The sequence below is a fragment of the Choristoneura fumiferana genome, chromosome 19 (assembly GCF_025370935.1).
Source record: "Choristoneura fumiferana chromosome 19, NRCan_CFum_1, whole genome shotgun sequence".
NCBI lineage: Eukaryota > Metazoa > Arthropoda > Insecta > Lepidoptera > Tortricidae > Choristoneura > Choristoneura fumiferana.
Genome location: NC_133490.1, coordinates 3,138,453 through 3,153,685, shown reverse-complemented (window position 1 = coordinate 3,153,685; position 15,233 = coordinate 3,138,453). Strand labels below are relative to the sequence as shown.

The 15,233-nt window shown below is 38.3% G+C and overlaps 1 protein-coding gene across 1 annotated transcript in view; it reads right to left on the bottom strand.

Annotated features, from left to right (window-relative positions):
- Positions 1 to 15,233, bottom strand: part of Treh (Trehalase) — a 67,735-nt gene that overhangs the window by 14,122 nt on the left and 38,380 nt on the right. The window contains exons 6-14 of the mRNA XM_074102863.1: positions 14,538 to 14,703; positions 12,937 to 13,089; positions 11,825 to 11,902; positions 9,939 to 10,051; positions 8,833 to 8,999; positions 8,109 to 8,279; positions 7,420 to 7,635; positions 6,597 to 6,705; positions 3,117 to 3,243 (exon numbers count right to left, since the gene is read on the bottom strand). Coding sequence (XP_073958964.1) covers positions 3,117 to 3,243; positions 6,597 to 6,705; positions 7,420 to 7,635; positions 8,109 to 8,279; positions 8,833 to 8,999; positions 9,939 to 10,051; positions 11,825 to 11,902; positions 12,937 to 13,089; positions 14,538 to 14,703 — 1,300 coding nt within the window. The remainder of the gene's footprint in view (positions 1 to 3,116; positions 3,244 to 6,596; positions 6,706 to 7,419; positions 7,636 to 8,108; positions 8,280 to 8,832; positions 9,000 to 9,938; positions 10,052 to 11,824; positions 11,903 to 12,936; positions 13,090 to 14,537; positions 14,704 to 15,233) is intronic.

Sequence of the window (15,233 nt, the reverse complement as noted above, 5' to 3'; positions counted from 1 at the left end):
GTAAAGTAATATCAAAACTAATATCGATGATGTATTAAGTCAAATCTGCTTTAATTAACTAGGTACACTTTAAATATTGAATCATCCTTAAAATGTAAGTTATATACTATAAATACAAATATATATCTAAGTAAATAAGCAAATTCTATAAATTTTAAATAAATTCCTTAGAAATAATTTAATTTATCATAGTCAACAGTGTTATATTGGGTTTTCTATCACTGTATTAATGTAAATTTTATTAAGAAATAATTAAAAAAGCTTGTATGTTTTTCTGCGACAAAAATAGGGAATCTATAGGGTAGGGAAACAGGGTTTCTTTTCTAATTATCCCCTAAACAGAGGCATGTATTTAGGCTTAGTTAAATACTGAACGAAATATTTCTGCGCTATCTTAGATTGTCGGAAGTATCTGTGCACCTTTTTTTTTCTGAAAATGCGTATTTCCCCAATGAGGGCTATCGTTTTTTGTCTCACTAGATGGCGCACTGTTGCGTGAGGTTTTTAAGTATGGCTTTCAAAGTCTGTTATTATGGGCGTGAAAACAAAGTTTAGATTAAAATCATATTTAATACACCTTAAAACCGTACCATAAAAATATCGAGCATGCCACAGTGTTGCATAGTCCCCGATTTGTTCGGAAAAAAGGGAGGACAAAGGTTTCCGAAAGACAAAACTGTCTCAAAACACAGACATTCATTGCCCCGGAACGCATATTTGCCATAATTAATTCCAGATATTGCAAAATATTCACAAAATTATTCTAATTATAAATAAACCCGCGTAGCTCACCCAAAAACTATGAGATTTGACATTTCGGAGACCTCACGCTACACTAGCGCCTCTAGTGGCGAATTCATACGCGATAGCCCTCATTACCGGCTCGTGTTCGTACACAGATTCGTTCATAATTTGCTTGGAAGCAGGAATTGTCGCTGTCTATGTCGTGTTCCATGTGTTCTTCGTATCTCACTAGATGGCGTTGATTCTATGGTGGTCATCATAGTGATGTCCATGCAATGAGGGTTTTCACGGAGGCGAAATATCGCTAGATGGCGTTAGTATCGAGAGGTCCGTTTGACGTTTGCTCGTGATTGGTTATAGTAGATTATTGTCGTGGCCTGGAAGTAGGCAATTGCTGGCTGAGTATGAGTATTAAACGGACGAGCTTGCGAGTCCGTTTAACTAATACGAAGCCAGCAATTGCTATTCCAGCCGAGACTAATATAAAGCTTTTCTCAAAAATGGTGAATAATTCTGAAATAGTATTCTATACTACTACTTTTTCTCTAAATATATTATAAAATTTAATTTTATTCCAATAATTTTCTTATGCTTTCCCGCCTTTTTTCATTAAAAATAAACTGCAGGTGTATTTTTCCACCGAAAACACCACAAGCTATTTCAGACCCAATAGAAAAAGTCCGGGGTTCCAACAAAATACCTGATACCGGCCATTAGACTTGGCTGTATACGACTTGTGCCAACATATCCATGGCCTTTTAAACTTTAAAAAAAATGTGACTGATTGCAGGCGCGCTAATTCATTTTTGTCGAGCTAGCGCGCCTGCAATCTTTTTAACTTTTCGCTGACCATAAACTATGCACTTCACCTTCTGATATGTAAAGAATAATGTCAACTTTTACGGACATTTTTGAGAAAAATAACTAAATGAGCCAATCGCAAGCAAACGTCAAACGTCAAATGCTCACGATACTAACGCCATCTAGCGATATTTCGCCTCTGTGAAAACCTTAATTATGATCGTGTATCTACGTAGTACTGGTAGCAACACAAACGCATGTGTGGTAATGTTATTTGGTTGTGTTATTTGTTGACTCTCCACTTTGAATGACATCAAACAGTCAGGTGCACAGATACTTCCGAACATTGCGTAGTATAATGGAATGATCTTACTTTGTCTGGGTCTTGTGTATCACACGTCGGTAGTAGGTATAAAGATGTTTATATCTGAAACAAAGAGCAGATATTAGTAATCCTGTATTACAATGACATCAATTAATTATTTCCTATTTTTTTATTGTATAATTATTTAAATTCATAAGTAAAAATTTGTTTGCTGAAAGGCAAGACATGAAGGACAGGACATAAAATTATTGTACATCTATATATATTTATATATTATCTTTATCTTTATCTTTAGTACCTAGATGTGAGTAAGTACACCCGAAGGCAAAAATATCTATACATATATAGCGTCAAATATATGTATACATAGACCTTATGGTAAGTAGAATAAAGGTATATAGATGTTTTTGATGTTTTGAGAACATACATTTATGACCTTGACTGTACATAATATTTTTCCAAGAATAAAATGGATTACCTAAAATTGTAGTGAAATAACGCAATAACAATACACAATTTTAGGAGCCCTCTAAGTACGCCATGTTCGTCTGTCTGTCTGTCCGTCAGACCGCGGCTCAGCATTACAGCTGCGTTATGACTGTTAATACTACATAAAGCTGTAACTTTGCCTGGGTGGGTACATATCTCTCGTCTAAGTCACTACCAACACTCTTGACGTAGCATCGGATGAGTTTACATTACACACCGTAGTAGAGTCCAAAACCCAACGAGCCTCAACACGTCGCCCAACACTCGTGTCGAGCCCTACACTCAGTTAGCTGACGTCATCATCATCATCACAGCTTCCCAGTGCAGCAGGGCTACTACGAAACTCGAAACTAGAAGTTCGTGTCATGCGGTTCCTCTGCCACTTATACTATTTAATACGAGAGCGAGGGGGACGGTACGATACGAACTTCGAGTTTCGTAGTAGTCCTGCAGCACTGTTGGGCATAGACCTCTCAGAATGAGAGGGCTTGAGTTATACTTCCCAAGTGAGCCCAGTGCGGATGGGGAACTTCAGACACATCTTTGAACTGCTGTGCACGCACGCACCTGAACGGTTTCCTCACGATGTTTTCCTTCACCGTAAAGTAAACTTTAAATGTAATTTCGCACATTTGCGAAAAAATCAGAGGTGCAAACCTTGATTTGAACCCACGATCCTCCGCTTGAGAGGCCATAGGTCAACCAAGGCCACCAAGTGGTAATTTTATTAAAAAAATTTTTTTTTTACTCACCTCACCCAATCGTCCCCGCAGCCAAGGAAGCGGCGACCACTAGCAGCGCCGTGGCGACTCCGCCAGCGCCGACCTGCGCCGCCACAGCTCCGCTTGCCCGTGTCCCGAACGCCTCCGCTGCGGTCAGCGAGCCTGAGAAACGGGCACCGGTCAGACCGGTGGACGCTTCGCAGGGTTTTGTGGTACACGCTCAAATAAGGTATTTTGGCATCTGTTTGTGGTACGCGCTCAAATAAGGAATCTGACACCTTCTAAAGTGGTAAATGCTCAATATGGGAATTGGACAACTCCTAGATTTGTGGTTTATGCTCAAATAAGGCATTTGACACCTTCTAAATTTGTGGTACACGCTCAAATAAGGTATTTTGGCATCTATTTGTGGTACGCGCTCAAATAAGGCGTCTGACAACTTCTAAAGTGGTAAATGCTCAATATGGGAATTGGACAACTCCTAGATTTGTGGTTTATGCTCAAATAAGGCATTTGACACCTTCTAAATTTGTGGTACACGCTCAAATAAGGTATTTTGGCATCTATTTGTGGTACGCGCTCAAATAAGGCGTCTGACAACTTCTAAAGTGGTAAATGCTCAATATGGGAATTGGACAACTCCTAGATTTGTGGTTTATGCTCAGATAAGGCATTTGACACCTTCTAAATTTGTGGTACACGGTCCAATAAGTATTTGACAACTGCTGAATTTGTGGTACAAACTCTAATAAGGTATTTGACAACTCCTGAATTTGCCATAACCCAAAGTTATTATGAAGCTACAGATATAACTAGCGAAGAAAAAAAAATCGGTTGGAAATTTACTTTTGCATGTCACAAAACAATAATGCCAATAGACGTGTCTGTCAACTTGAAAGTTCGACTTTAGCGACATAAGTATTCATTTGATAGCAACTTATGATTGGTTATTTGGAGTCTTTTTGTATTTTTTATTTCAACTCCAAATTTATTACTTTTACGGGTATCCCGTGAAACCATATCGAAAATCTGAGACATGATGCACAGAAAAACAGAAAAGAGAGGAATTCAGGTTATCCGTTGTGTAAAAACTGAATTTAGACCAATTTTTCCTATGCATACATATCTCAGGATTCATTAACTGTACCTACTTACAGAAAAACTAACAACCGTTTAACAAGTGTCAGTTCAAAAAAATCTTTATATTTGGCATGTTTGTAATAATTATAATTAATTATTATTCTAAGAAATATGTGTCATCTTTAACTATTTTGTATATTTTTTACCTTTCATTAATATGGTCTTTACGTAAAATAAAATATAGCGCAATTTTCTATAATCTTAACTTTTAATTACCACTTTTATTGTTTAGTTACTCTTTTGGCCTCATCTGCGCTTTCCTAATTAAAAAAGACTAATTCAAAGGAGAATTAAGAAATTGCTGAACATAAATTTTCACTTAAAAATAACGTTATGTTAATCCATATCTAAGTCAAGTGCGCTATACCAGTGAGTTAAAAATTTTAAAATAAGAAACAAACAATATTCCATATCCTAAAATATAAAATCTACATACTAAGCCACAAAACCCAGATGAAGCGCCCACTGCATGCAAAACACTTATAAAACTAAAAAATATCTGTGAAAAAAGTTAAAATATTATAAACCAATAAAAGTTATTATACATATAAGCTGTTTGTAATATAGTAGCTCCGTTCCTAAATAAATAAGCAAAGAAAAATTAATATACAAACACCAATAACATCAATAGCATGCAACTAAAGAAACTTTGTATTTTTTGAATTATGAAGGAATAATTAAGTATAATAAGGTATAATAGTGCCTACAAGAATTATATTATATACTACAAAGTTGGTATTACACATTAACGAATTTGGAATATTCTGCCACTCTATAGTAATTAAATAATTAGGGTACGATATAAAACTACAAAAAAATACGGATGCAAAAGGTACTTAGAGTTTACATAACAAGTTCTTGCAAAGTTCAATCATCTACTATAATGCGAACGACATCTAACAGTGAATGAATGACATACCTATAGGACCAACTGCATCGGTGAATGGGGAATGAATGGAAAAATAGATTAATAAAATGTCGCTTTAACAAAAATGGCGTACCGAAGTTTCATGGCAACTCTGATGTGACTAGCGATCTAAAGATAAGTGCATTATTTTAAAGATACGAAATAGAGCTTTTCAAGGCTGGAGTGAATAGGCTGTTAATGAACTAGTGCACTACATCTTCGGCGGTTCGCTGCTCAGTTCATTGTAAAAAAATACATTACACTTTTACATTACTATTAATATGAAACTTCGGCAGTTGTTTCACTTACAAGCTTTTTGAATTGAAATGGAATTTAATAAAAAAACTTGTAATAATGACAAATTCTCACTTTTCTGTATTTTGGGTATTTTTTTTTTTCTGGTATACATTGTAAGTCGGTTTCTTGCCTTATAGAATTGATTTTTGTTTCTTTCATAACAATGCAACCGATATCCCCGAAAAGTAAGAAATTGGTGTTTCTAGTTGTTTGTCACATATTCCTAATGAAAATGTTATTTCTAGAATATTCGCCGGGAGTTGATAGGTAAAACCAGGGGCTCTTAGACATTACCAATGCTGCCCGCTAATTATTTTTAACACTCTAAACTCAGGTTAGGTTATCTTTATCATACAAAATACAAGTAGTCTTAACTATTCCGAATATTAAAACATATGGCTGGGTTACTATTTTCACTGGATTTTTTATGCAAAATTTTGTTACCCCTTCGACGCAAGACTATGTTACAGCGATGGTATGGAAACATCTGGCAGATGTATTAAAATTCCGAGATTTTACTAATTCTCATATGAAAGCACAAAAATTTACATTGTGGATTTCATTAACGTTGCTCATAAAACAACTGTGCTAGATTTCACGACCCAGCGGTTGAGTTTTCGAGATTCATCCCTATCCGGCGAGAATATCAGGGTAAAAAGTGCCCATGTGTTATTCCAGAAGTCCAGCTATCTAGACAAGATTCGTACTTTAATCCGTTCAGTCGTTTTAGCGGGCGAGAAGGAGCAAAAACCTACACACACACATACTCACAAACTTTCGCATTTGTAATTTTAGTGGGATTTGTCAACATTAATTAAAACATCCTGAAAAATATTTACAGGCATGTTCAGTCATTCTTATTCAACTTTCTGCCAAAATATTCTGGAATAATTAAGTCACCTGGTATATTTAGTCATTTAATTTATGAATAGAGGGGATTCTTATCCCTATATCTGATCGGACAGGACCCAAGATTATTATTAAGAACCTTCTCCATATAGTATTAAAGAAACCAACCTCCGTATTTGGTGAGCAGCTCCATAATAACGCCGTTGCTCCAACCGAATCCGGTCTGTAGTTCGTACTTTAGCCGCCGAAAATGGTTGCGTCGTACTGAAAAATGGTCTTTATTAGATAAATGATCCAATGGTAGGGGCCAAATGGTCACAACCTCCGTATTTGGTGAGCAGCTCCATAATAACGCCGTTGCTCCAACCGAATCCGGTCTGTAGTTCGTACTCCCCACCGCCGCCGAAGCCGCCGAAAATGGTTGCGTCGTACTGAAAAATGGTCTTTATTAGATAAATGGTCCAATGGTAGGGGCCAAATGGTCACGCTGAGCATCATGCTGATTGTGGCCCTTTATGTGCTTTTCGGCACTAAAAGAAGATAATATTATAATGTGTTTGTTTTTTCGACTTTCGACCGGGGCAAAGGAACTGGTCCGTACATACATAGTTTAACGTTTGGACTCCACAGAAAAGCAGCGTTGCGGCACATGGTGAGTCGATGGCCTTTTTGGTGTTCTTTCGTTTCATCACTTAATTTAGTTTTACTGTTAGTTTTAGTTATATTATATCTTCTGTTTTTAGGGTTCCGGAGCCAAAATGGCAAAAACGGAACCCTTATAGTTTCGCCGTGTCTGTCTGTCTGTCCGTCCGTCCGCGGCTTTGCTCAGGGACTATCAATGCTAAAAAGCTGTAATTTTGCACGGATATATATGTAAACTATGCCGACAAAATGGTACAATACAAAATTAAAAAAATATATTTTAGGGTACCCCTCCCATAGACGTAAAGTGGGGTTGATTTTTTTTTCTCATGCAACCCTATAGTGTGGGGTATCGTTGATAGGTCTTTTAAAACCATTAGGGGTTTGCTAAGACGATTTTTCGATTCATTGTTTTTTTTTGCGAAATATTCAACTTTAAAGTGCAAATTTTCATTAAAATCAGGGAAGAGATGAACCCTCGCTTTAAACTTCAAACCTCGTACCTTCTCCAACATAGCAGTCTTCTGACTCCACACAGCGAAGTTCGACCGCACCCACTTGGTAGCCATTTCCCTCGCCAGCCGCTGTGCTTCAGGCTGGCCGGTCTTGTCCAGGCCTTCCACCACTATGTACTGGAGGGGCGGCCACGCGTTAGGGTAGTCCCACTGCTCGCCGGAGTGCTCGAAAGTCGTCGGTATACCGCCTTCGTAAATGTCCACCTGAGGATGTTCTTAAATTTTAGAACAGAGGCCGTATTATGGCATTCCAGGACCTTATCACGTCTTAAATGTTATGTTCAACTATTTGACTGTTTGTTGCCTTAATAATTTTTGAAAAATAAACAAAAATATAACATAATCTTATTAAAAAAAATGTTATAGTAAGAGAGTATTCAAACTATTTCAAACGCATTCCAAAAGGCTTAAAAATCGACTTAATTTTTGGTGGGTTGTGTGTGCGTGCGTGCGTGGGTGTGTGTGTGTGTTCGACATTAGTATCGAGTTACCCAATAAGAAAGAGAGAGAGAAACATTCATTCACACATATTCGATATACGTACATTACAAGGAAAGAATAAACACAAATGAACATGGCAAACCATAAATTGGGTCCCACTCAGTATAACATTGCGGTCAGCTACAACAATGTTTTCCAGTGGGACCCATTTTAACACTACCCAATACGATACTGACCTTACTAATATCCAGATAGTTAATGACTCTGTTAACGTAGTACTCCTTTCGACCCTTGTCATAGCTCCCCGTCCAGAGTGGTGCGACGTTCGAAGGGTAGAAGTAGTCTCGACGCCGACCTGACTCCAGGTTGAAATCCAACCAGACACCCACGTCTTCATGCCATAGCACCTAAGAAAAGTAATATTGACTTTGACTTTGACTTTGACTTTAATAGTGCACAGTTAACAAAAAATCGGTTATGTGCGAGTCGGACTTGTAGGTACATGAAGTACGTAGTAAGTAGTCGTATGTTTTAAAAACAGTCCAGTAATAAGTTTTTGTTGAAAACTCTATTGCAAGCTCACTCGCGTAACCCCTAGCAACTGCCGGCAGGTACTTTGGCTGCCTAGCAACGCCTAACAACGCCTAGCAACCAAAAAACGCTGAAAAAAACAAGTTTCTTGTATGACGACCCCTTTAATTTTTAATTTTATTTTGTTTTTAGTATTTGTTGTTATATCAGCTACAGTAATACATAATCTGCGAAAACTTCAAGTGTCTAGCTGTTACGGCTCAAGAGATAGAGCCCTGTGATAAACGGAGGGACAGACAGACAGACAGCGGAGTCTCTGTAATAGGGACCCGTTGGCGCCCTTTGGGTACGGAACCTTAAAAAGTGACATGTAAAAGAGCTCTTTGCGGCATAAACGTCTTGATTTTTGATTATTTTGATATGAATTACCTTTTCTATGGCCAGCATAAGTTTCCCGTGCTCCTGTCTGTAATAATCGGCTTTCGCTTTGTTCCCAAGCCGAAGGTGGAAGTCCCGCATTATCTCGGCGTTCCAGCACATGATGGCGTTCAGGTCTACCGGGATGATGGAGCGGGTCTTCAGATTCGTCAGGTTTCCTGGAAGAGAAGATTATTTAAAGTACTATTATTTTAGATTCTTGACATTTTAAACATTTAATGAAATAAATACAGATAACTCACATCTTAAATCGAGTTCAGCTCGACATGTTGGTTCGGCAAGAGCTAAACTCGATTTAAGACGTGAGTTATCCGGATTTATTTCATTAAATATGATAGTCTCACTGTAATTGTTCAGAATGTTAAACATTAAATATTGTTTTCGCCAATATGCTTGAAAATGTCCGCCTAACTGTCGCAAACATAGCACACGAAGTTCTTCCTTATAGACTGTCACAAATTAAAAAAAAAACACTTCCGGGCCGCCACTCACTCAGCTACGCTTCGTCCGTCAAACTCTACTCATCCACGAATTGCTTTTTCCCGGCCTCGGCAGTAATGTACTATTTTAATGATTATTTTACTATATTTTTGCTATGACAATCCTTAGTGGACAACCAACCTTATTTTAATTGTTATTTTTTACTATATTACTTTTCATTCTTAACATTTTACTTTTAAATAAATAAATAAATATCACTGGACAATTCACACCAATTGGCAATTGACCTAGTCCCAAAGTAAGCTTAGCAAAGCTTGTGTTATGGGTACTAAGCAACGGATAAATATAATTATATAGATATAGATACATACTTAAATACATATTAAACACCCAAGACCCGAGAACAAACATTCGTATTTTTCATACAAATATCTGCCCCGACACGGGAATCGAACCCGGGACCTCAACCTTCGTAGTCAGGTTCTCTAACCACTAGGCCATCTGGTCGTCTACTACTACTTTTATATTATTATTAATTTTATTTAACAGGTCTGTATTAACTTTGGAGACTATAATATAAATTCTTGTAACTTTACATAATTATGGAAATTATGATGTAATATAATGCATAAATAAACTAAACTAAATAAACATACCTTTGTTAGTGCCGTTAAGAATGAACCACCTAGAAGAGAAGTCCCAGCCCGACTCGGCTGCAGCTTTGAGCTCAGCATACAACTCTTCCTTTTTGTCGTTGCTCTCAAAATGTCTGAAAACATACATTTCCATGGTAAGAAAGAGTCGGACGCCTTTCATTTCACTTTATATCTTAGGCTACGTACGTTTTCAGCGTGCCGTCCCTCTTCAAAGTATCGCTTGAGAAAGAGACGGCGGCGGCGGATATTATAAATGCGAAAGTTTGGATGTTCGTTTGTCGTTCAAGATTAAACGACAGGATTTGAATCATCTTGATATAAGTATAATTAATGTGTTTGAGCTACAATTGAAATTTGTGTTATACTTTATTAAACGGTATTTGACTATTTTTTCTTTATTTTGTAAATCAAAGCTTCACAATGCGTATTAACGAACGGAAAAACGCATTAACGCCCAAAATAAATTTTGTTTTATTTGTGTTTATGTTATTTATTAAACTAACCCCTATTTCACCATCCATTGACTAAATTTATTTGACGGATAAATGTGATGCCGTCTCTGTTTGTTTTGTTCGAATAGAAGGAGACGGCATCACATTTGTCCGTCAAATAAAATTAATCAATGGGTGGTGAAACAGGTCCAAAGTAACAACGAAGAAAAATTTAACCTTTTTTTTTGGAATTTTAGCGGTGTACACAGACAGGTACAATGGGCAGATCAGGAGTGAAATTGTGCGAAACAGTCATTCGACTCCATCTTTTACTACTTTATAATTAGATCTATGAAATTGCAGACAGGTCGTCTTAATCTCCTTTTGAGCAGCTGTACACATGCGGGTACAGTAGACATATGGGTTTAAGCTACCTAAACATAACTTTAACAGAGTTAGAAAGGTTTCAAATTCAATATTAGACAGAGAAAGACTTACGTATGAATGAACTGGAACAATCACTTTGCTCACCCGCGATTTTATGATAGCTATACCTAGTGCCATCCACGAAGACGCGTGATTTTGTCAAAATTAGCCATTAATGACATTGTAATAAGAACCACGGCAGGCGCATCGTGAATGACTCTACCTATACGTTTATGCAAGAAATGTGTGATTTATGCGTCAGTGTAGTGTGGTGGTGATAGATGGGTTTGTGTGTGTTCTTACAGTGTGGAGGTGGAGGAACTGCATGAACACACATTTCTTGCATAAAGCTATCATAAGGTCGGGGGTGAGCAAAGTAATGGTTTCAGTTCATTGATATGGACCTCCGCAAAGTAACGCCTGATTCAATGAATTACTTACGTGTCACAAGCAAGTCTTGCAAACAAATGATTGATTTATAAATTTTGTATCTGCAGATTACTGAGAGCTGACATAATTTTGTATGAAGATAGAGAGAGAGACGTCGAACTGGGTTTTTGTATCAACACAGGTGACTTTAAGTCTACAGACATGAAATTTGATTTATTAAGAAAACTAGGATTTTTGGGGTTTCTATGGTAAATATTTACAAACGTCTATTTCCACTAGTTCCATTATTTAAAGGACTTCAGATAATAGAACTGGTCGGAATGATATTTTATTATATATTATATTATTACTGAATGCAATTTTTTCATTTACGGTACTACTGAGATTTTTTGAAAAATAATTTACACACAAACACCACGCCTGTATTCCCAAATGGGGTAGGCAGAGCACACGAAACGTTACCGCTTCGGAGCCACTTTTAGCCATTTAAGGTAGATTGACAAAAAAAAAATTAGATTATTAATAAAATAGAACTACTCGGAAAAAACATTCCCACTAATTCTATTATCTGAAGTCCTTTAAATAATGGAACTAGTGTAAATAGACCAATTAATTCCAAATTACCATTAAACAGCTTACCTGGCAACATCGACGTCTTCTTTGTAGCTCTCCGGCCGTGGGCCTTGTGACATGTCATTATACCTCAGCATTGTATGTCTAAAATAAAATAATTTGTGATCAAAATCAATATATTTCTATAAGGGCCACTGCTTGGCTTGCCGCGGCCCGCTGTTTCATGTCACACACAAAATCGTGTATGTTTTAATTTTGGTATTGTTATTAGTTTTTGTTTCATTTGTGTTTGTTGTTTATTTCATTTTATTGTTTAATTCTGTTAACTGTACTTGCATTGTCATCTAAACAACATATCCGTACCAAATTTCAAATCGATGCCATTAACCATTGAGGAGTTCCCATCAGCGGAGACGATCCTGGCAGGACCACCAAGATGTGACTATCAGGTTATTGTATTGTCACCAAATTTACATAAGTATGCCAAATTTCAAGTAAATCGGACTACTGGAAGTGGGTCAAATTTAGCTTCCAAGATTTGACCCAAACATTATATTTCGAGACGCTGGTGATGAGGAAATGATGATGATGTATGGAATGAGGGTACTTCCGCCTCTCCGTCAGGATGCGTTAATGATGTCGGTACTTCTCGGTCCTTTGGAGCACACTTGTTTTATTTCATCAGCCGATAATAATTAAGTTACAAAACCAATCAGAGTATGTACAGAGCTAATCGACAGACGAACTGACAGAATCATTAGCCTGGTGTTGTCGACCCTACAGTCCGAAGTAGAATGACGCTCCGGCCAACGAGTAGTTACGTCACACACACGGCGTTCGCCGCCATCTCGATATTCTAATAGTCAATTGATAATCCTATAAGGCTTCCTAATTTTTGTCCACGACATATCCAAACTAATATTATATATGCGAAAGTGTGTTTGTATGTTTGTCCATCTTTCACGCCGTAACGATGCGACGGATCGACGTCATTTTTGGCATAGAGATAGTTTATGGGCCCGAGAGTGTCTTAGGCTACTTTTTATCCCGGAAAAATGCACAGTTCCCGAGGGAACAGCGCGCGATAACCGAATACCACGCGGGCGGAGCCGCGGGCAAAAGCTAGTAAATAAATAAACAAACAGGGCAAGCTAAAGAAAAGCTTGTAATAAACTTACATAATGCCGTCATGCTCCACGTCGATGGTGTGATTGGTCATCCAGTAGTCGAACTCCCGGTCCAAGGTGTGGATGCGCGGGCGCAGGAACTCTAGGTCGTCGGAGTCGTCCACCACCGCCTTTACCATAGGAATTAGGAGGGGGGGTTGCGATCTACAACAAAAATTACGTCAAAAATACGCATAACTGATAATAAGGCCATAAAAAAACTAGGTACGTATCATAACAATCTAAGAACAAAAAACTTAAACACGTCATTATCATCATATCAGCCGTAGGACGTCCACTGTTGGACATAGGCCTCCCCCATAGAGCTTCAGTTGCTTCGGTTGGAAGCAGCCTGTATCCAGGGTGAACCCGCGGCTTTAACCAGGTCGATCATCTATCTAGTTGGTGGACGTCCTACGTTATAAAAGTCTGAAAATCTTAAATTTCTATGTCTCTTCGACTATGTCCGTAACCATTGAAATTGTGATAAGTCATTTCGTCACTTGTTGTATCAAAAAGGGCGCCAAAGGCATGACTTGCCCGAGGCGTCTATATGGCTAAGGCCGGCCATGATACAAGGTTTTCATTAAATATTCGTAGCTGAAAACCTGAAAGTAGTTTGTTCTGGAACGGGAGTAAGATCTGAACATGAAACTACCGTGAGACTCACTCATATTAAATATAATGACCCGGATAACTCACGTCTTAAATCGAGTTTAGCTCGACATGTTTCGGGCTAATCCGTAGCCCTTCGTCTTCGGAGCAACGCGACTCAGCGGCTGCTGCAACACGCGCACTGCGCGCCGCCGCTCTGCTCGCGCGACTACCCGACGAAACTGACACCGGCACACAACCGGGTCGCGTTGCTCCGAAGACGAAGGGCTACGGATTAGCCCGAAACATGTCGAGCTAAACTCGATTTAAGACGTGAGTTATCCGGGTCATTATATTTAATATGGGAGTAAGATCCATTACACTAAACTTTTTTTTAATCCCTTTCTTTCACTGTGCCCAGTCTAAAAGTTACGAATGCAGCATAGACTAATTAAATGTCTTGGCAAGGTTTTCGTCACTGCTTTGAAAAAATCTCGTATCTAAAATCAATATGTCAACAAAATTGAACCTTAATGTAATGTTCATAAAGTTCACTCAGAAAAATTATCTATTTTGAGGTACGAGTTTTTTTAAAGTAGTGACGATTTATTTAAATACTTTAATATTGGCCGTTTTTGAGTCAGTATTTTTTTTTTACTTAAACCTGATTAGCCCAACTGTCAAGTACAAATTATGAGTTAGAAATTAAATAGAAGTAAGTAGACTAAGGGGCTGTTTCACCATCCATTGATTAGTGTTAACCGACGGTTAAATGTGATGCCGTCTCCGTCTATTCGAACAAAACAAATAGAGACGGCATCACACCTAACCGCCAGTTAACACTAATCAATGGATGGTGAAACAGCCCCTTAGTAATATACATTTTTTTAAATGAAAAAAATTGCAGTAATTTAACTTAAAATATAAAAAGGTGGTGTCTGAGTTTTTCAGTTATTTAATTAGCACCTTGTACATCCCGTATAAAGTACATTGTTTAATTAACTTTAATGAAAAAGTACCTCATAACGTAGTATATCCTGCCTCCGTTGGGAATGAAGCCGATTCTATCGACTACATCCATAAAGTTGGAGACCATGCCTCTCGCAGTCATTCTCATTTCCGACAGCAGAAGCCCCTTGATGATCCAGTAGGAGTCCCAATAGTAGAACTCCCGGAATCTGCCACCTGGAAGGGTGAAAAATGCCTTAGTAGAGTCCATCCATCCCAGCCTATACACGTTCCACTGCTGGGCACAGGCCTCCTCTCAGAACAAGAGGGCTTGGGCCATAGTTCCCACGCGGGCCCAGTGCGGATTAGGAACTTCACACGGACCATTGAATTGCTTCGCAGGTTTGTGCAGGTTTCCTCACGATGTTTTCCTTCAGCGCGGGTGCAGGGCACTGGATTGAACTTCACAATCCCAAAATTCTCTCCACAGAATGTCATTTCTACTCAAAAATTGTGCGTGAAGTGGTTGAAACAAAAAAAGAACAAAAATTTCAAACGGGACGATGGATACAAGCTTTCATCTTCGTGGAATCCTGTTATAAATAAGTGTCGGCGTCGGGATGTATGTTCCGAGGGACGGTCGGACGTTGTTAGTGTTGTGTGTCGTTGTGATGGGGTGACAATTAAAAATGACCAAGTGCGGGTAGTTCGAAGGACTCGCACTGCTAAGGAGACATGACCTCAGTCAGTCTACTCGTGACCACGGC